The 20875-nt window shown below is 43.2% G+C and overlaps 1 protein-coding gene across 1 annotated transcript in view; it reads left to right on the forward strand.

Annotated features, from left to right (window-relative positions):
• mrpl23 (mitochondrial ribosomal protein L23) overlaps window positions 1-20875 on the forward strand; it is a 34154-nt gene that overhangs the window by 10061 nt on the left and 3218 nt on the right. Inside the window, exons 3-4 of the mRNA XM_071503727.1 lie at window positions 1458-1540; window positions 5900-5973. Coding sequence (XP_071359828.1) covers window positions 1458-1540; window positions 5900-5973 — 157 coding nt within the window. The remainder of the gene's footprint in view (window positions 1-1457; window positions 1541-5899; window positions 5974-20875) is intronic.

Below are 20875 nucleotides of genomic sequence, written 5' to 3' on the forward strand. Positions count from 1 at the left end.
ATCTCAAGTACTCCTGGTCACTCTGCTCCGCTTCACTGCCCTCTGGCACACACACTGTAAGACGGGGGTTTTGGGGGGAGGTGGGTGCAAATGGAGCAGAAAGGCGCATCTGCATGCCACATCTTAGGAAATACATCTCTCTCCTCTTGGCCGGGTAAAGGGAGACAGAAAGGTCTAAAGAAGCCTTAAAAAGTTTTTTTTTTAAATTTTTATTTTAAAAACACGTTTCTTTACACAGTGATGCAGACCCCTCTCCAATGTCACTCCAAGTGGTCCTGGATCATTATTGGCTCTGTGAGACAGTGAGCTCCGTGAGTGTTTAGTTCTCTCTTCTCTCAAAGGCAGCTGTCTAAAGTTGGCATTTTGTAGAAAAACCCTATCGTACTCAAGAGTCACCACATTAAACCATCCTCCTTTCTGTAATGGTTGAATCAAATGTGGAAATTGTTACTCAAGTATCATAAATTTAAGCTAACATCTCTTGACAAACACAACTTTGCAGGTCAAATGGAAGTGTTCTCGGTCTACATCAGTGTCAGCTTTGCCAGAATTTAGCCTATTATAGAGGAAAAGGCAATTGTTTGTACAGCATGGAAACATATATTACATCATTCTTTGGTACAAAGAGTCTTTGTGTTCACAGATGGGATTTTCTCATGCAAATGTTTGCCTCACCTATTATTGTTACAGCTCAAGATACTGTGCTGTGTCCTCTGAAAAATAGAGAATATTACATTATCCTGTTCTATCAAAGAAACATATGAGGTGATAGAAGACGCCATATCCGAGGCACTCATGTCAGACCACAACGTCGCTATTAAGCACTTTGTCAGACGCATTTGGGAAGTGCTTTCTACCAAGCTAATCCAATTGGCTAGATTGATTAGCAGTTAAAAGCCTTTCTTCCTCTGGTCGGAGCAATCCGTTCCAAATGCTGCCCAGTGGGCTAGCTTTAGCTGGGCTGACCCACCGGATCAGTTGGTGCCAGGCTCACTTCCTGTGTAGGGTTTCATCGGGCGCGATCAATACATGCAGACAGCTAATTGGATGAACACTGACACTCACATTTCTCTTCTCTCCACTTTATGGTTCAGAGAATAAAAGCTGAATATGGGTTTATAGGGGAGTGTCCTGTCTGTTACAGTAGGTAATGTAACAGCAGAGTTTATGGGAATGCAGCATGGAAATAGGCTGTATCATTTCTTTGTCGGTGTCAGTTAAGTGAATGTGGTGTTATTTCATAGCCAGTTATCCAGCATTTAACCCTGCAAGTGCTGGACTGCAACCTCAGACATCTTCCCTCACATGATTACCACCTCACACCCATTCAAACCACGCCTTACCCCACACAAACACTAACACTGGATGCCTTACATAACCCCTGTTCTTCTCTCTCTCTTTCTCCCTCCCTATCTGTGTGTTTTTCTCCTCTGTCTGTTCTGGACATGTCTGGACAGAATGACCAAGGTCGATGTAAAGAACTACCTGGAGAAGATCTATAACGTCCCTGTGGGAGCGGTCCGCACCAGGATACAGTATGGTAAGTGTCCTCAGTGCTTTGCACAAGCACAAACAGAGAGCTAGTAACATTTACAGAACTTAGAGTGGTTGACACTACCTCATAAAATATTAATGTTTCTTATATACTTACTGATAGTGTGAGCTCTAGGTCTTCACAGATCCATTCTGGTCTTAGTAACTGAGACCCAACCTGGCACCCAACTCAGGGCTGGGTCCAAATTCTTTTAGTAACTGAGTCGTGTAGGATCCCATTGTTTATCCACAAGTCAAGTATCTCTGTGCCAATATGTCTAATACCAGAATGGCTCCATGTGGACTTTCAGTCATATCTGATCGCACAGAGCATCATCATCACAGGAGAAAAATCTGGGCGTCCATGGGGTCTTAATGAATTAAAGCGTAATCAATTTAGCAAAGTTTAAGGCCCTTGAAAAGTATTAAAATGTCTTAATAGCTTTTTTTCCAACGGGAATGGCCTAATTATCTAAAGAGTTTGAATGGTGAATATTTCCATTAATTAATCATATTGCATAACTGCGTCAAGCTGCCTGGAGCAAGTGAGAGCCAGGCAGGAAGTTTGACATAGGAACAGCATAGAACAAATGCTACATACACAGACCCACGCACACAATGTTTCCATGCCAAGATCTGAACATCTGAATCACTTTAAAATATAAATAGTTACTAAATAGTTACAAGCTATGTGCAATGAATAATTACTGTCCAGTGCAATTACATGAAAGGCATATTATGTTGAAATTTGATTTAAAAAAAAAACACATTTCACATTGATATGAAACAATTGTATCTGTGGTACACAAGACTGCTTACCACATCCCATTCTTAAAAGTACACAGTGAATGTTCGACTGTAACATTTATTTCACAATCTGCAGTCTTTGACTGTAAAAAGTTACAGTAAATTCAAATTACCAGTCCCGCAGCATGAACCCCCTATTACTATCCATCTGTTTGCTCAGTGTGTTGCAAACCCTCATTGTTTTGCAACTATCCATTGTTATTGTTGTGGACAGATTCATTTAGTGTTAATTTAAGGTTTAGAGTTAATGTGTAATACAAAGTTCAGCCTCTACGAGGCTGTTGATCAATGTTTAAAAATAAAATGAAAATATTTAAATGAACACAAAAAATAAAACCCCAATAGAATTTGAGTTTTTACTAATATATTTTGTTCAGATGAAAATAAAATGATCATCACATTATGGTTATTTCCACTATAATCCTTAATGTTTTATCTCCATCCCAGTAGCCTTTTAACAGTTGTCAGCTTTGTAAATTAAATTTTGGTTATGGTGTAGTATGGAATTCACTGAAAGATGATTTTTGTTTCAGGAAGCATAAAATCAGATTGATTCTGTTTTGGAGACTGTCAGCAGTGGTTAGCAGCGATTAGCAATTTCAGCTTGCAATATAGATGGTCCTCCCATTGACATGCAGCAGCGGGAGTGCTTTCCAGCGGCTAGTTGCGGTAGTGGTTAGCATGCCTGGCTCTCTTTTCTCCCTAACACACACAGCTGCTTATCTGACAATCTGCTGCTGCAGCACTCCAGCCTCCAGCTGTCCCAGGACACCCCACGCTCCCTCCACACAAACACATACTATTCACTTACAAACTTCCAACTTCAGGGCCTTATTTGCCCCATCCCCTCTTGCACCCATCACAACCTCAAATCCCCCCTCCTGCCCCCTTGTCAAGGATGATCACAGAGCCAAGAACAGTGTTATATCATTGACTTAATAATCCTCTTGGCTTTTATGGGGGGAGGAAACGGCTTAGGTTTGCACGGACTGATTTGAGGGCTTGCTACAAGTCTAGGAATTTGCAAGTTCATGGAAGAACAGAAGGAAGGGACATATGGATGGCTCGAAGTTGGGGAGACACTGAGGAACGGGTTGAGAAGAGGAGGCATAAGCCCCCTACATACTGCATCTGAAGGGCCACGAGGAGCCCCCTCTACCTCTGGAGGAGAGACTGGGAAGAAGACGTGGAGGGCGGGAGGATGACAGAGGCGCCTAGCTTAGCCTAGTCAACAGTGTGGAGGACCCATTAACGCTGTTTATTAGGGTTGTGTCATTAAAAGTGAGGGGAAAAGGAAAACCCCTTGGGAGGGTGGGTGTAAGGAAAGCAATGAACTTTTGGTGGACAGAAGGGGATAGAGAAGAAAGGCCCACTCTGGGCCCCCGGTGATCCCGAGGTGCGTCAGAGAAGGTATCCCTGTCTGCGTCAGGAGTTCCACTCCATTGGCAGCATAAAGACGGGAACAGGCAGAGAGGAGAGAGGGGCGCAAATGACCCTTTTTTCCCCTCCATGGGCGGCAGGGGTATTTTGGAAGGAGTTGCCATGGTTACCCCTCCGGCCTGGGATTTGTAACGTGATAGCTGGCTGCCAAACCGCAATCTCAAAGTGGGAGAAATTGTGCTTGCGTTTGCGACTGTTGTATGAAAGGTCTGTCTGTGTGTCTGTATGTGTTAGGAAAAGTAAGTAACACGGAGTAAGAGAAACACACTTTGTAACCTTTCAAGGTGTGTGTGTGTGTGTGTGTGTGTGTGTGTGTGTGTGCGTGTGTGTGTGTGTGTGTGTCTTGTATGTTTGTTTTTTTTTGCTGTTGTTTATTGGGGGACCTTGCTGTTTCAAAGGTTGTAGCATTTCCCTGTGCATTTCCTACACAGGGAAATGCACACACACACACACACATGCGCAGACACACTGACACTCACATACATGTACACACACACACACACACACACACACACACACACACAGGTACACGCAGGCGCACGCACTTCATTACCTCTGTCTCCCACCCACACAGGGGCCTCCAGTTAGCTAAGGGTGGGGGTGTGGGGGGTGGGGGGTGGGGGTGTTTTACAACCCTGCTCAGGGCTTTCCCTGAGCAGTGGGCTGCCTGGCTAGTGATTACTAGCTACATGTACCCCACACGCGCGCACACACACACACACACACACAAATGACTCATTACAGCGGAATGTTTCCCTTGTTTTTCATGTCATAAACCGTTCCCATGGCAACGGCAGTTTCTCAGAGGGCCTGTTGACTTGACCACCAGGGTCTCACTGAGATTAGAGTTCGAAAGCAGAGATGAACTGTTTGATGCTGTGGTCATTATCTGTCATTAAAACTGGAGTTTTGTCGTAATATAAAGATTTAGATACCTGTGAGAAGTGCCTGTGAGTTTAGTAAGTCTTAGCTTTTAATGTGTTTGAAACCGAGCTCCTACCTCCATGCACACACACACACACACACACACACAAATGCACAGACACACATACATGCACTCAGCAGCTCCCTGAGTCCCCGGTCTTCCAGACTTGGGAAGGTCTGACAGGAGAGAGGATGATGTCATCAAAAAAGAGGTTAACCTGCCTTCCATAGTCAACAACATCAGGCTCTGCTTAGCCACACGTATACACAAAGTATTCTCTGTTGTACAGGGAAGTGAACAGAAATGGATTGTAAAACAACTGTTGTTCAGCTTGGAATAAAACATAATGCGATAATTGCTGTGTAGGTAAATAGATGTCAGGACCGTGCTTTAGAAATTTCACCTATGGGTGGATAATAGGGCTAAAATTTTCTGTCAGAGCAATCACAAAAGTGCTCAGCGCTGAAAATAAACAATTATTATCTGGATTAATTGATTCTTTGTTTGGCTCTAAACATCAGAAAACAACAAACAATGGAAAATGTCCATCATTACTTCCTAGAAACCCAGGTGATGTCATCAAATGTCTTGTTTTTTTCAACCAACAGTCCGAAACTCTGCATTAAAATATACAGTTTACAGTAATGATAGAACAAGGGAAAGTTCTGGAACCATCAAATGTGCCATTTTGGCTTTAAAAATGACAAATGCTTAATTGATTATCAAAATAATAGATTTAATATTCTGTTGATCGACTGAGTCCTTGACTAATTGTTCCAGTTCTTATAATGACATATAGATTATTCATATAGATTATTATAGCTGTTCATGGATTCAAAAAAAAATTTAATCAAATAAGAATGTCTGTATTGTCTCTTTTAGTAAATTAAGTACCTTTCAATTTGAGGTACTTCATTACATTTGCAACATTGCTCACCAAGACCCAATATAGGTAAAGATTTGAGAGGATGAGGACAACGTACCTCAGTAGATGCAGAATAATGAAGTGTCTACCATTCGACACATTTTTTCATCTTCTTTGTATATCGTCATGTTGCCCAACCCTACTCTCACTATATGTATGAATGTCACAGTCACTGTGTGCTTCTGTGTTTCTCACAACTAGCATTGGCTCATGTTTTGTGATTCCTTTTTGCCATCAAATGCAATACCTGCTGTCTGTGTGTTTTCTAGGCTCCAACAAGAAGAGGAATCACCTAAACCAGAGGGTTAAGAAGCCTGACTGTAAAGTAGCCTACGTTCAGCTGGTGAGAACACACATACATATACATATACACTCATCCTTCTAATCACAGTATTTTCTCTGTTTTTTTTTTTTTTTTTTTTTGAAGAGCATCAGCTCATCGACTCCTGTGCAGTACACAGTGGGAGGTGGAGACCTCTCCACAAGAACTCTCTCTAACGCCTAACCCACTGTGTTTTTTTTTTTTTTTCTTATTGTGGGGGCTACATTATTAAACACAACACCAGGAGAAAAGGACATTTTTGCAGACCACAAGCCTTTAGCTTTTGTGTAATGGGCTTATTTTGAAAGGGGGCTCGCTGGCTGCAGCAGGTGAGCTGAGCTAGTTGATGTTCCCCTGATAGAAACCCAAGGGGCAGGTGTCCTTTGAAGGTGAACTCTCAAACTCACTCTTACTCTCTCACACACTCATACAGTTATGAAAAGACAGAGAACAAAAATGACCATCAGTGTGCACACACTACAGGTAAAATCAGCAAGCAGTGTTGCTTTACCTACCATTTCCTTCCTTGTTCTCATGAGAAAGCTGTGACGCACACACACATATGTAGGCTCACACAAATCACACACCTCTACCTTGCATCTCTCTCCTGTGTGGTTCACACACTCTGGCTGCCCTCTTGAGAAAGCAGCAGTATGGGTTCTTGCAGGGCCTGAGGGATATTGAGATATGGTTATCATCTGGTACAGCTCCTCTTTCTGAGCATGTGTTGTGCCATAGATGGAATGTGAGCAATCATGTGCACTTAGTGTGTGCATGTTTGAAGAGTCACTCCTCATGGTGGCGTGTCAGCCCAGACTCCCTCATTGCATTGCTGTTGCCTTCACACCTGTGTTTGAGGTGAGCTTTGGGTCAGGAAGGCCCATTCCCTGCACGTCTTGCCAATGTTTGAAGTCTGTTAGTCTTTGAAATCAAACAAACGTCCCTTCAAAATGTCAAAAAAGTCACTGTTTTAATGCGCCTTTGATGCAGATGTGAAAAGTAAGGGGCCTTTGTTTTGTGCCTGCTGTTTTGATCTTGCCCAGATAAATCAACAGCAGTGTAGACGCTTGTTTACGCTGTGCCGCCCGACTGGGAGCCATCAATCTTGAAACGGATGAATAATGAAAATTGTCTAAACACGACAATTTGAAAGAGGATACATAATTGAAGCAGCCATGAATCTTTTAAAGGGGAGACTTCCTCTTGTCTGACACCAGGGAAGTGGCCTTTGATTTTTGTGTGCGTCTGGAATTCCCAGCTGAGTCGGTAGTGATGCCTCTTCTCACCAGACGCACATGACTGTGATAGGTGTGAGGATGCAGAACACCACACACACACACACACACACACACACACAGACACACTCATTTGTGACGTGTGCATCATTCATGCGTGCTGAGCCCTAGAGGACTGATGTTTTTCCTTGAGTGTCATTCGCTCTGTAGTTGTAATCACATCGTGGTTTTCTGAAGTCATGCTCATTTGACGGTGAACAGCGGGCAGAAATGCTGAGATGCAGGCTCTTTGTGCTTAAAATGGCTTGATATAAAACCGAATATCCGGCCTATTTCTCTGGCAGGTTTTTGGAAAAACATGCTCTCTCTCAACTCCCTTTCCTACCTCACTCTCTCTTGTGTACACACACACACACACACACACACACTCACACAAACTCACACACACGGAGCCCCAGAAAACCCTCCTTTCTTTTGCAGGGGTGGGTAGAAAACAAGATTGTTCCTAATTGACTCCACATGTGGGAGGGTGTTCTGTGGGTCGATGCTCACACCGCGGTCCCCCCATTCTACCCTCATCCTTCCCTCTCCCCCTCTCTCCCCCTGCTCCCTCCATCAGCTAATATTGCAGCAGTAATACGTTTGCGCTCTCCCTCTCTCTCCCTTTCTCTCTCTCTGTCTCCCTCTCTCTCTCATTCCTTACTCTTGGTTTGTGGTTGAGGGGAGGCCCCCTGATAGCGGGGTTCCGTGACGGCCATTTTCCTCAGGCTTAGGGGGGGACCCCAGTATCGGGGGAAGAGATAGCGTCTGCATGTGTGAAATGTGCACTGTGTGTGGGAAAGTGTGTATGAGTGCGTGAGGGGCTGCGAGGGGTGAGCAGGGGAGGTGACTAAGGGCATGATGGAGTCATGCCAGAACAGGGAGGTCCAGAGACGGGGCAAAGCGATCAGGGGGAGGGGGAAGAGGCAGGGTGGTGGTGCTGGTGGTGGGGTGACAAAAACAGCAGTATAAAATGAAAAATCTTGAGTCTATCAGACTGTTTTTGGGTCTGGCTGCACTTTAATGGGGTTGGTGTGTTTATAGTTAGACTGCTTTCACGCAACGTTACGACAAGCTTAGGGCTAACTCTAGCCGCTACGCTCGGGGTAACACTTATTTCCGATTTTCGCAGTCAACTCATACTGTTCCATCTATTTGATGCTGTAAAGGGCTGATGTTGGAAAATCCTGTCCTGCACTGCACTTTCTAACCTCTTGTAGACATTACTTCATATACAGTAGGTGTAATTAGATTTCTTGTCTGGTTCGCTATACTTCTGTGAAAAAAACATTTTACTCAGGTTTTTAAGAATGTACTAGTACTGACTAGACTACTAATTAAGTCACATCATCTCAATTAACAGGAAAATCTGTACTTTTTGCAGTGAATCACTGCTCTTACAAAGTTGAACTGGATTGAAATCAGGATGTGTCTGGTAGCGAAAAAGGTTGCTGAAGTGCACCATGCCACCATTTCCAGTTAAACTTTGCTTTCATTTGAAACCTTCGTAAACCCAAACTAGTGGTTTCATAAAAGAGAAAGCACTCTAATTCTGAAATTATAGCCATTTTTGAATGTTTTCAGTCATTGTTCGACATCATTATCGACAGTCACACATTTCTGATAAAGTACTCTCTTCCTGGCTTGTAAATGAAAAGGCTGTGGTGAGTTTTGGTCTGAGGAGAAGTTATTCTCCCTCTTTGGAGTGGCAGCTAGTTTGCAAGCAAGCTTTGCTGGCTGGTGCCAGCTGCTGCACTTCAGTGGGCTGAGTGCTTAGTGCTCAAAGTGCATGCTGAAAGCTCCTGGAGGGTGATGCTGTGAATATATGAATGGGATATCTGACTGGTCTCAGCATTTCTGAATGATCCAGTTTAGTGCCATGTTGTGCTGAAAATGACAAATGGATGCTGCAGAAGTAAAAATGACAAATCAGTAGATTGTCTACAGCTGATTGGCCATTTGATGATTGCTTCCAGGATTTTGAAAAATTTCATCTGCAGTTCTGTGGTTGTACCTCTGTTGTGTTAAAGGGAACAGTTTTGCAAAAAAATGTAGAAAATTACATCAGGAACATATTCCTAATCTGATTGTGAGGGTGTCTGTGTAACCAAAGGAATCTCAGACATTTTCCTGAAGTTGTTTTCAGAGGAGGTCAGAAGGGAGGAGCAGCAGTTTGTGTTCTTTGCGTGTTCGGCACCACATGGCACGTCCAGGCACCTGTGGGATGCTTGCAGCCATTTAGCATAAAAACCCACATGAGTTAACTGTTGTTTGACAGTCGGTATACACCTAATAAAATCACAGAGATTAGAAGTCCATGTGTATCAACAGTCATCTGGGCTGGAGACTTCAAGCATCATCATAAGTCTGTCTTTTTGTTGGGTGTGGTGGGGCAAATCCCACACAAGCTTCATTCAACAGAGTTTATCTGTAGACAAAAGCTCACTTCATACAGTCTGCATAAGGGTGAAAGTCGTGAAAGTAGATGATGAATGAGAAGTTTGCAGCAGAAGGGAGAGCAGGCGCACAGATGGTCCGAGGTGTTGTCACGATACTGACCTTTAGCTGTCATGAAGAGAGCAGCTAGTTTTGTTTACACATAAACCAGTGATGTCACTATTTTGATAGTAGTCTTGATTTATTTCTTCACATCTGAGGACAGTCTAGACACATTCACACATATCTAAAATGAAATGATTAAAATTGTAATTTCCATAACATTTAAACATTATACAAGCTCAGTGTGGTCATCTATTCTTACACGTTTTAAGAGGTTAGATTTACTTCCCTAGTTTACAAACTTAAACCCTAAAAACAATAATTTGTCTAACGAGGTCTGGAAAATGGGCATCTTTTCTTACCAGTTTTTTAAATGTTTTATTTCTTGTGGGGACATTTTCACATATTAAAAGCAGATCTCTTTCACACACACATAAACAGCTCTTTTAGCCACAATAGTCTGTACTATTGTTTATGTGCCTGGTGGCTGAGTTTTCATAAAAGTAGTAAAAAAGCTGTCAAGGTTTCTCTCCAGGGACCTGGTCACTGACAGCAATACAGCAAACCAGATGCACCACTCAGTTTGCCCCAAAGCAATGTTCTGACCCGACGGCCACAGAACAAAACAAGATATGGGGTTGGAGCAACAGTTGTAGAATAAGTGGTAGCTTCATTCAAATTGCTCATTTCCCGTGTTTCTTTCTGTCGCTTTCTCCACCCCCGCTCGATCCACGGGGAAGGCATCTCTCGAAGTGAAAGAATAGGGATAGAGAGGGAGAGAGAGAGAGAGAGAGAGAGAGAGAGAGAAACAGAGGGAGAGAGAAACAGAGGGAGAGAGAAACAGAGGGAGAGACTGAGTGGCAAACATGGAGCAGTTGTGACACAGCTGAAATGGGGTGAGAGAGAAAGGAACAGCTGTATTGAGAGTGATTATGCGAGGGAAGCTGTGGCCAAGTCTCACTCTCCTCTGTTTGACTGACACTAGATGGCAACGTTTTGCTGTTCAGCTTCTCTCACTAGCCTCCTTTCATATCCTATCTGTTCTTGACTTCTTGTTGCTTAACAATAGACCCTCTGGAGTGGTGTGTATATGTGTGACTGTGTGTTTCTGGCTGGGCTAAAGGGTTTTGGTGGAGAGGGGTACAGGATGGGGGGGCTGCAAACCCCCGTGACCCCCGCCTCTTCCTCCCGTTCCTGTTCTCCACACTGAGCGAAGCCCCGGCTCTCTGGAGCTGGAGGTGCTGAATCAGGCGGTCAGGCCGAGGGGGAAATCTTGCTTATCTGTGTGGAATTTTATTATTTTCAACTATTTGGATCATGATGGCTCCCGCTCTCCTTCCCTCCCTCTTCCTCCTTTTCACCTTGTCACGCAAACACAGGCTTTCCTTACACAGCCTTGTCTGTCTGTCTGCCGCTCTGCTTCCTTCCCTTCCCTGTGCTGCCTCACCCTTGCTTATCACACCAATTAACATTTTTAACTTCTGCCACTAAAGCCCCAGTGCTGTCTTCCCCTGTATGTCTCTCATTTTTCTCTTTCATATAGGGCTAGATAATTCATCATATGAAAATTGCGATTTCAATTTATTCCACTAGAAATTCTTACATCCTAGATCCTAGAATACAGTAGCTAACCTTGATTCTTGTAATGTAAATCTTAATGCATTTCAATCATACTCATAAGTGTAGGAGTGAATAATGCAACTATCATAGAAACTTGAAACTCTACTTATCATAGAAAAGGGAATCCCCTTATTCCTAGTGGGTATACTTGGTTAACAAGAATTATAATGTACAAATTGCCAGGATTATCATCTTCAAATAATCTGTCAACATCTTATTTAGTTCACAAATCACTCTGGACAGCAGGAATATTTTAAAAAATGCAAGACCATGAGTTTCCAGGAAACAAACTGGACTGTCAGAAGACACAAACATTTTCTCCCTTTACGTGCTGTCTTTTATTAATGTATATCATGACCTCCTACCAGAGGCTTGAAGGAAAAACACTACAAGAGAATTCCCAGCCGTTGCTTACATATCATCGCAAAGGACAAAATGATGTAGCTATCAAGGCCAAGCAAACTTTTCTAGAAAATCTAGAAAATGATTTACTATGTCCAGTGAGCTTTCAGGCACAGCTGCAGAGGCAACTATTTTATTAAATGTTTTTACTAAGAATTAAAACAAAACCAAAAAAATGGAATAACATTTTCAAGTGAGAAAATCAAGATTTGCCTTTTATCTAGAGTCATGCAGCTCTGCTCTCTCTTAAATCTATCTGTCAGCATTCTACACGTATAAATCCTCTGAAGGAAGGAATGGGCTGATACGCTAATTAGTGTGTGTACATACATATGTGTACACACACGTGTGGGTGTGCTGGTGGTGAGCCTAATAAAAGGAGAAGCTTTTCCTGGCAATCAAGCTACACTGAAAGGCCCCCATCTCCCTATGTGTCTCCTGATTTGGAAAATTCACTCCTAAGTAAAATCCTGTGTGTGTCTGTGTGTATGGCTGTGTAAGTGTATGCGTGTACGTGTAGGTTTCGTAAGAGCTCAGTTGAGAGAGAACATGAATTATAGAGAACAGAGGAGGGTCTTAACCATCCGGTTTGGAATCTCACACGCAAACCTTTTTTTGAATGGCTTCAGTTGAGCCTCTCTGTCGTTTCTTTCTCACATGTTCGACTTTTTTCACTCTGTTCAGTTCACATGATACAAGCTTGAATGACATGAATGTGCTGTAGATGTTTTCCCACAACAAATTTTTATATTGGTGATTTTTATCAAGAAAAACAGAAGAGGAACAAGTGGCACAGACGTCTCAGCTGCTTCAGGACTCTCTCTGTCTGTCTCTCTCTCTACATCTCTTTTCTCCATCTTTCCTTTTGTCATTTTTGACTGATCATTACTTTATCTCTCTCCACAGCATCTTCTCTCCTCACCCTCATTTCCTCCCACATTTCCTTCAGGTTCCCCTTATTTAGATAGCCATGGCAACACACACACACACACACACACACACACACACACACCGACAGGCAGACACACATGCACGTGATCGCGTGCTCGTAACCTTTCTTGATTACCCCTGACCTCCTGACCTGTAATGACACAGCTGCCACTTTGATCAGCCAATCAGCATGCGGCGCCACCCAGGTTCTCAACAGGGCTGCCACTGGCCTGATAAAGCCCTCTGATAGGCCCCTGCTGATGCATTTCCTGTTTTGGTATGCTTCTTCGTTTTTTATTTTCTCCACCAGCTGGTCCCCGCATTCCTCAGAGTTGGGGAGGGGGCAGGGGCATTGCCTGGATGTTTATGTTGCATGTGCATGTAGGGGTGTGTGTGTGTGTTTGGTAGCCTAGATAGGTCTGGGGTCTGGGGATGAGAGGGGGTGGGGTAGGTGGAGGGGATGCTTGAAATTGGGGGGGAGGGTATGTGAGGGTTGTTTACATGTGTTGGTGAGAGAGAAATGGGGTACATTGTGGGGGTTGGGGGGTGGGTGGGGGTGAATGACATAGATGGAGGGGATAATGATAGTGAACAGCTGTTTGTGTGTGTGTGTATGTGTGTGTATGTGTGTGTTATGGGGGTGGATGGTTTACACAGGCAAGGTTTAGGTGTATTTTGGTTTTAAGGTACAGAGGTTGGATGGGCATATTGGCAGATTGTAGGCGACATGATTCACTGGTTGTTGGACGTTATTGCTAATAAAGATGGATTTTGTTGTGTTATTCTTGGCTGTTGCTGTTACTGTTACTGTTGTTGTTGTTATCCTCCAAGTGTCCAGTTCAAGACCAGATGGATGTAAATGTCTTTGGCAGGGTGTGTATTTAGATGGTGATGATCTTTTCCTGAGAGCTCTGTTACCAGGGTCCAATGTCTCCAGTAGCAGGCTGGGAGCAGACATGCCCAGACTTGAAAACTATCGTGTGCGCACACACATACACACTTTCTCACTCACACCCTCTGTTTGTCTCTAGGCAGAAGTATGTGTGCATGTATCACTGGATGCCCTGCACTAGTATGTCAGAGGTTCCCTGCGATAGATCTTAAAGTATTTTCAGTTGACACCAGAGCCATTGCTCGCCCACCTGCCTGACTTCTGCTCTTTGTCCCGCAAAGCACGTACACACTAGGTCCCAAGATCACTCTGTACCTCACTATTAGATATGAGTCTGTGCGCATCTTGATGCTTTAAGTGCTTTTTTTATGCCTCCGCACCAGCGACATCACCTTGAGGTAATTTAATCAAATTTGGCACAAATGTCCTTTGGACTCAAGGATGAACTGTCTAGATTTTGGTGATCAAAGGTCAAAGGTCAAGGTCACAGTGACCTCTTAAAACATGGTCTTGGCCTTGTGAACGCAATATCTCAGTAGTGCCTTGAGGGAATTTCTTCAAATTTGGCACAAATATTCACTTGGATTTAAGGATAAACCTATTAGAGTTCTATGGCCAAAGGTCAAAGTTCAAGGTCATGGTGACCTCATGTGTTTGTGAATGCAACATATCAGGGAATTTCATTGCATTTGGCGCAAACATTTACTTAAGGATGAACTTCTTAGAATTTGGTGGTCAAAGGTCAAGGTCACTGTGACCTCACAAAACATGTTTTTGGCTCATTGGTAGTGGCAGAGTCCGCCAGTCCCTTGTTAGATACAGATTGCCAACTTAAGCTTCAGGGATTTACAGGAATACAAAACAAATTCTTAACTGTCACTGCTTCACATTTCAAAATGTTCAGCTGGCAGAACACGGGAGGGTTTTATTGTGAAGCAGCCACAGAAAATGCAGGGTATTTGTCACATTTAAATTCCAACGTTTTCCTACAAAATATAATCTCATGGCAGTATTTAAAAAAATATAACCATAGCTGTAACCAAGTATAAAAGTAGGCAATCAATTTTCCCATTTGTATAGACAGCAGACATCCATGCACACAAAACACTGTCTGCAAACATTGTCCAAAATATCTATCTCATAGTGAATGACAAGGACGGACACAAACATACACTGCTGCTAGCCAAAGCTGACCAAGTTATTTGGCTGTTGCCGGGCTGTGGAGGAGATGTCATTGTAATTGGAGGGAGGGCCAGGGTCATGACCCTGAACAAACCCACAGCAGGATACTATTGGTTAGTGGTCTACTCTCACAACCACTTAACTGTCTTTTACAGAGAGAGATGATTTCACTGTGCTCTTTTTCTCATGCTCAGCTGTTATTTTGCTAAATGCCCTTCAGACTCTCATGTCATCTCAAAAGTTGACTTCTTCACCTGCCTTTTTAACTCTATTTTAGCTGGCTGAACAAAGATGAAATGCAATGTAAATTAGCTTCATTGTATGGTCTTATATCTGAATCAACTGAATCATTCTCACCTCACTGTCTTCTTGGTATTGACTTTCTTTAATCCTTCAGCCCAACCCCCCCTTCACCCTGCTCTATCTCCATCTCTGTCTCTCATTCTTCTGTTCCTGGAATAGTTTGTACCAGAAGGTCTGGACAGAGGCACAACGGGGCAGATTAGTGTGTGTGTCTGTGTCTGTGTGTGTGTGTGTGTCTGTGTCTCAGTGAGATAAAGTGAGAGTGAATGTGTGGCCCACCCAGGGGCCTGGCAGTGGGAGCTGTTTACAATCATCAGGCTACATCTCTTCTCCTCTCCTGCCCTCGTCCATCGTCTTTCCTGCCTCTCCCAGTTTTCTTCGACTATTTTTTCTTTGTGATTGCAGATATGAAAGCACTCCTATACAATGCATTATTAGGCTGAGAGACTGCAGAGCAGAGGTCATCAGTGTGGGTATAGTACCTATAACTACAGCAGGAGTGTGATGCAGAGCATGTTCGGATTGATACAGTTGCAATCTGTAGCTTTTAGGGAGTTTGCACATTTGGACTAAATACTTGAGTGCGAACCCAAGTGTCTGTTCGGAGTGTGAGTCATTACTGTGGGTTTGTTAGTATGCACATTACTCTGTTCAAACTGTAGATCCACTGCAACACATTAGAATAGAATAGAGACTTTATTGTCTCCTTGGGGAAACTTTTTCCCAGTGTGTGAACATGTGAACATGTCATCCTCCACTGGTATGACAATACAAGCAGACAAAATAAAATACTTTAACATTTCACCCAGTCAACAAACAGTATGAACACCAGTCACATCAGTGTTAGGATTGCACATGGCTCATCACAACACATGGCATCACAACACATGGCATCGGAGCATAGTGGCCGGTAATGCACAGGCCGTCAGGAAGAAGACGAAATAAATCCAATAAATACATTATGACATTCATGATACATCTGTGATGCTAGGGCTGGCTGACATGGTTAAAACTATTATCACAGTATTTTATTATATCAATATACAGAATACGCACTATATATTTCTCATCAGCATACAGAATATGTGTTTAAAAAAAAGTAGAATAAAATGAACTTGAATTGATAACTTTGTTAAATTTTAAATGCAGCTTACTTGAAATCCTTAATTTGGACAGTGAAAATATGCAGAACATTAACCTGATAATATCATATCATCACAACACGATTCCGGAAAAAGCTAATTATTAGACAGATTTTGAATTATCATTTCAGTCCTACAGGAACAGCTGTGATCAGTCCCATCGTGGAGTTCTTTAATATAAAATGTTAGACCAATACTGTGTTTGGTTTTAACATTTTATGTGAACTCCAGGGAACCACAGCAGAACTCTACACAACCATTCAGAAGTGGAGGCAAGACCATTTTATTGGACTGCAGCGAGATGGACAGAAGCTTTCACACCAAACATACCTAATACAGGGAGATCTTCAACTGGCTCCAGTGTTAAAAACATCCTTCCCACTATTAGTTCTGTTGTTTTGGCCAGTTAAGAACTGTACACCTCAAAGCAAAACTGGTGGGTCTAAGTGAACTGAGGTATGGTTTGTCAGAGCATAAAATGAGCTAACTACAAGAAACAGTCTGAAAAACATTCTTGTCATCCATTGTTGGGTCATTTTTTTCATAAAATATAATTTTATGGATACAAGGAGATGGATGTTGACATTGGATAAAACCTAGCATAACAGAATGAACCAAAGTCAAACCACAGCCTAAACTGTCTTAGTCACTTATTTTATTTTTATCTGGTATGAAGACCAGAGATGGTAAATTATGGCAAACAGCAAAGACAAGTCCACAATGCTCAGTTAAACCTAAAGAAACTGGAGTCGAATTTGTTTTTATTCCCCATTTTCCTTGGCTGCCAAAATCTGTAATCTTGCAGGGTGACAGGTTGCCAAAACTCTGTCCAGTAAACAAGCTACTTGTGAGTCCATCTGACTTTCCTTTACAAGGCCCGGTTAACTTGTAATTGGGCAGTGTGGACTTAAATGAACCGAGAAGAAAAACTTCAAATTTCATCTGTGGTTGAGACCAAAGAAAACAGACTCTCAAAGGTGTGATCACACCTTTAAAATTCACAATCAGGCTGCTTAAGCTTGTCTGAGCAAGTGCAGTAATTGCTCTTCTCTGTAGTTGAGTTGCCCTTGAGCAAGGCACAGACCCTCCAACTGGTCAAGTAGAGCTGGTTATTGAAACAGTATTAAATCTGCAACTCACAGCTTTGGGTGTTGATGTGTACAACTGCATTAATTGCTGAAAAACAGCCTGATGGCATGCTCAGTCAATGTTTCCCTAGATAAATAGCGTTTACACATACACACACCCACACACACACACACACACACACACAAAATCGGCGGGGGGTTGCCCTCAGCCCTAATCCTAGTAACCTCACCACTGTGGTCTCTCCCTCTGTAGTCTGCCAGGCTCTCCTACTGTGCGGTCAAAATGGATTCTACCGCAATGTGAACACCTCTCTGTCTTCTCTCTCTCACTACCACACACATGCACACACACCACCACCACCAGCAGTACTCAAGATGTCTCTGTGCTTTGCTACGGTTTACCCCACCATACCACCACACTGCCACCGCAGCCGCATGAGCCACATGCTCATGAGATTTCTCACCGCATCGTCAACACCTCTGTTTCAGCATGCGGTCCACGCTAATGACGACCGCCAACATCTGGTTGATTTTTATTGACTGCTTTGTGAATGGCTCTATCTTTTGATGCCTTCTGGATTGTCCCTCATCAAAAAAGGGATATGGGATATGTAGTTTGTCTGACTCTTGTCTGTCTCGTAGGGCCGGTGTAAATGGTTCAGTTTCACTTTTTCAGACCACTTAAAGCCATTTCAGGCTCTGTGACCACATTGAGAGCTCTTCTGTTCTTTAATTCGGTCAAGTGTGGTCATCCAATAAGTCGGTGTACTTGCCCCCCCACCCCACCCCTCAGTCACATCTTATTTAGTTCCACAATAACTCTAGGTGCTCAAGGTTTTTAGAGAGCACAAAAGAAAGGCTGATCTCAAGTCGTAAAAGAGTGGTTAGAATGTATTTTCTGATGGATTCAATTTTTAAGTTGTCTAGATTATCTGAATGGAAGTCGCCATTTGACCTCAAGTAGTTTTACAGCTGTTGAACAGTCTTCAAAGTAATAAAATGTTGCTCCAAACTTGTTTTAGTCCAGAGGACATAAAACCTGATACCATGAAGGCTATTCTGTGGATTGAGGATATTGGAAAATAAAGTCAAACCTACCTCAATGGGGTTGAGTAATCATCTTTGAAAGCCTCCTTTTGTTTTTTTTCCTTCAGATTTGTAGCATACTTCTGACTCTGTGCTTACTGTGCAGCCCAGTTAGAGGCATTTAAATGCTGATGTGTATCTCATCTGTCACATTGCGATGTCTGGTCCTGCTCCAGTCTGGTCCAGTCATGTCCCGTATGTTTTAACTCTCAGAGCAGCAGGTTGAATCAGCCTTTTGTGTCCTCAGCTGGTGACTGTGCCATAATGTTCTATTCAGCTCCAGGTTGGAAAGGCACCATGCACCGGCACCTTCCTGTTTTCATCAAAGACATTTTAACACATCAAACTAGAATAACTAAAGCTTTCATATTTCATACTTAAATCTAAGTCTATGAATAATAAAAGACTCACCCCCCCTCGCCCTTACACATTTTCCCTGTATTGATTTCACATGCATTCCAATGTTGCCGGACACACATTTGTCAATTTTTTTTTTCAACATTCTTCAGTTTTTTGTTTTTTTTTTTTCCTTCTCGTAGGGGGAAATGATTACACAGAAACACCACAGGACTTTTTGAGTTACGACTGCTTGCTCAGTTTGTCACAGATCAGAGGCAAAGGTCAATCAGATAGAATACAGTTGTCCTTTGTGTGTGTTTCCATCTCTGGCCTGGTCTTCTCTATTTTCACTCTCCTCTTTCCACCTTTCCCCTCTGGGGCAGCAAACAGGATTACTTTGGTTTGTGTTGTATCCACATGAGTCAACACACGCACACACACACACACACACACACAAAACTGCACAAACACTAGTTTGATTTGGAGACATTTCATTGAAGAACATTTGTCCCCTGGAGGCCTACACCAGCTACACGCTAGCAGTACATGCCAATAAAGAAACAAACCAGTTCTGCTGAATGTAACTGCTGTGGAAACAATGAGGGGACACTCGATTGTTGTCCCTAATGTGACAGCTGTCCCCAATCAGCTGGTTAAAAGGATGAATGTGGTCCCCAAATGTGACACAGAGCAGACTGACGTGCTAAATGCACACTTCCTGGAACAGAGCAAGTCATTGGATTAGAGTTGAATAAGGAAACAAACACATACGCACACATGGGGAAAGTGAGAGGGGTTGGTAGTGAGTCAATGACAACATTTGCCTTCCCCTCTTAACACCCCCCCCCCTTCTCCTTCTTTTCCCATTGAGAGGGAAACTGTGGGTGTAATGGGTTGTTCATGTGCGTAAGAGGAGTATGTTTACATCGCTGCAGTGTGGGGCCTCGTCCCAATATTCCTGGATGGCATCTTGATTCAGTTGGGAGCGTGGTAAAGCTGGTGGCAGATTGAGGGAAAATATCCACTCCTCCAATTTGTCGTCTAGGAAGCATAGTAGGTAACAGAAAGAAAACCCTTGGAGGCACATAATGCCTGACTGTCTTTCTCCACTTTTGTCCTTTTTGGACAGTCCTTGGTCTTCTCCACAAATCACTCAGTGTGCACTCATACACACATTTCCTCTCTCTACTGTCACACACAAATACACAAGTAGAGAGAGGCAGACGGAAACACAGGAGAGATCATTTTGGCCTGGAGCACACGGAGACAGAGTGTGGATGAGCTCTGCCTCCACTGTGGTGTGATGTATATATTTCAAGCAAAAATAGGAATACTGTCTGCCAGCACTTTCTCTCACTCCGGAAATGGGTCCATCAGACACTTGACACAAGTGCACACACACATACACACATGTACACAGGGTGTGGCTTGTTGCCAACAATAAGACTTGTTTAACGAGTCTCAGTGCTTTGTTGATTTCAGTCTTAGGGCTTTGTTTTTTTTTTTTTTTGTGAATCACGCTCTCAAAGGCCAGTATTAATCTTTACTATGTGTATACACAAGGTGTCCAGTGCTGCGCCGTATAACTGTGAATTGTCATACAACAATGTTTGGTTCAAGTTAGGTGAAGTCTTGTTTGGCTTACTGCTTCATTGTTCCTCCTGTTGCCAGGTCTGGTGTTTATAGCACTGGGGTGGACTCCATCCTCAGTCACTCTTACTGTACTCCTCCTCCTCTTCCTGTCCCTTCCTCACATCCTCTACCTCTATCTTTCTCCATGCTGCCTCCTTCTCCTTCTCCTCATTCCTCATCTTACTCCTGCAGCAAACTTCCCTTGGCGTGGTCCAGTGTTTGTGTTCTGGATTCTGCGTTCCTCGATGGCAGTGTGTGCAAGTGCAGAGAGACACTGAGGGCCTTGGCAGGGCCATCGGTTTCCAGGTGCTTCTTTGGTGTTTGGCAGCTCTCTGCCTCTGCCTGACTAAGCCTTCTCCTCCTGACTGGGTCTACACTCTCCTCTCTCTGTCTTTCTGCATTACTGCACTCAGTTAAAAAACCTCCTCTAGTTTGCAACACAGGCGCTGCCGCAGGGCAGGAACACATGAACAGGGTGGCTTTTCTTTTGATTGAAGGTTGTGCATGTTTTGCTCCCGCTACTCCTCAAAGCTG

Source organism: Trachinotus anak, unplaced genomic scaffold, assembly GCF_046630095.1.
Source record: "Trachinotus anak isolate AG129_WGS33_773 ecotype Australia unplaced genomic scaffold, CSIRO_AGI_Tana_v1 ptg000002l, whole genome shotgun sequence".
NCBI lineage: Eukaryota > Metazoa > Chordata > Actinopteri > Carangiformes > Carangidae > Trachinotus > Trachinotus anak.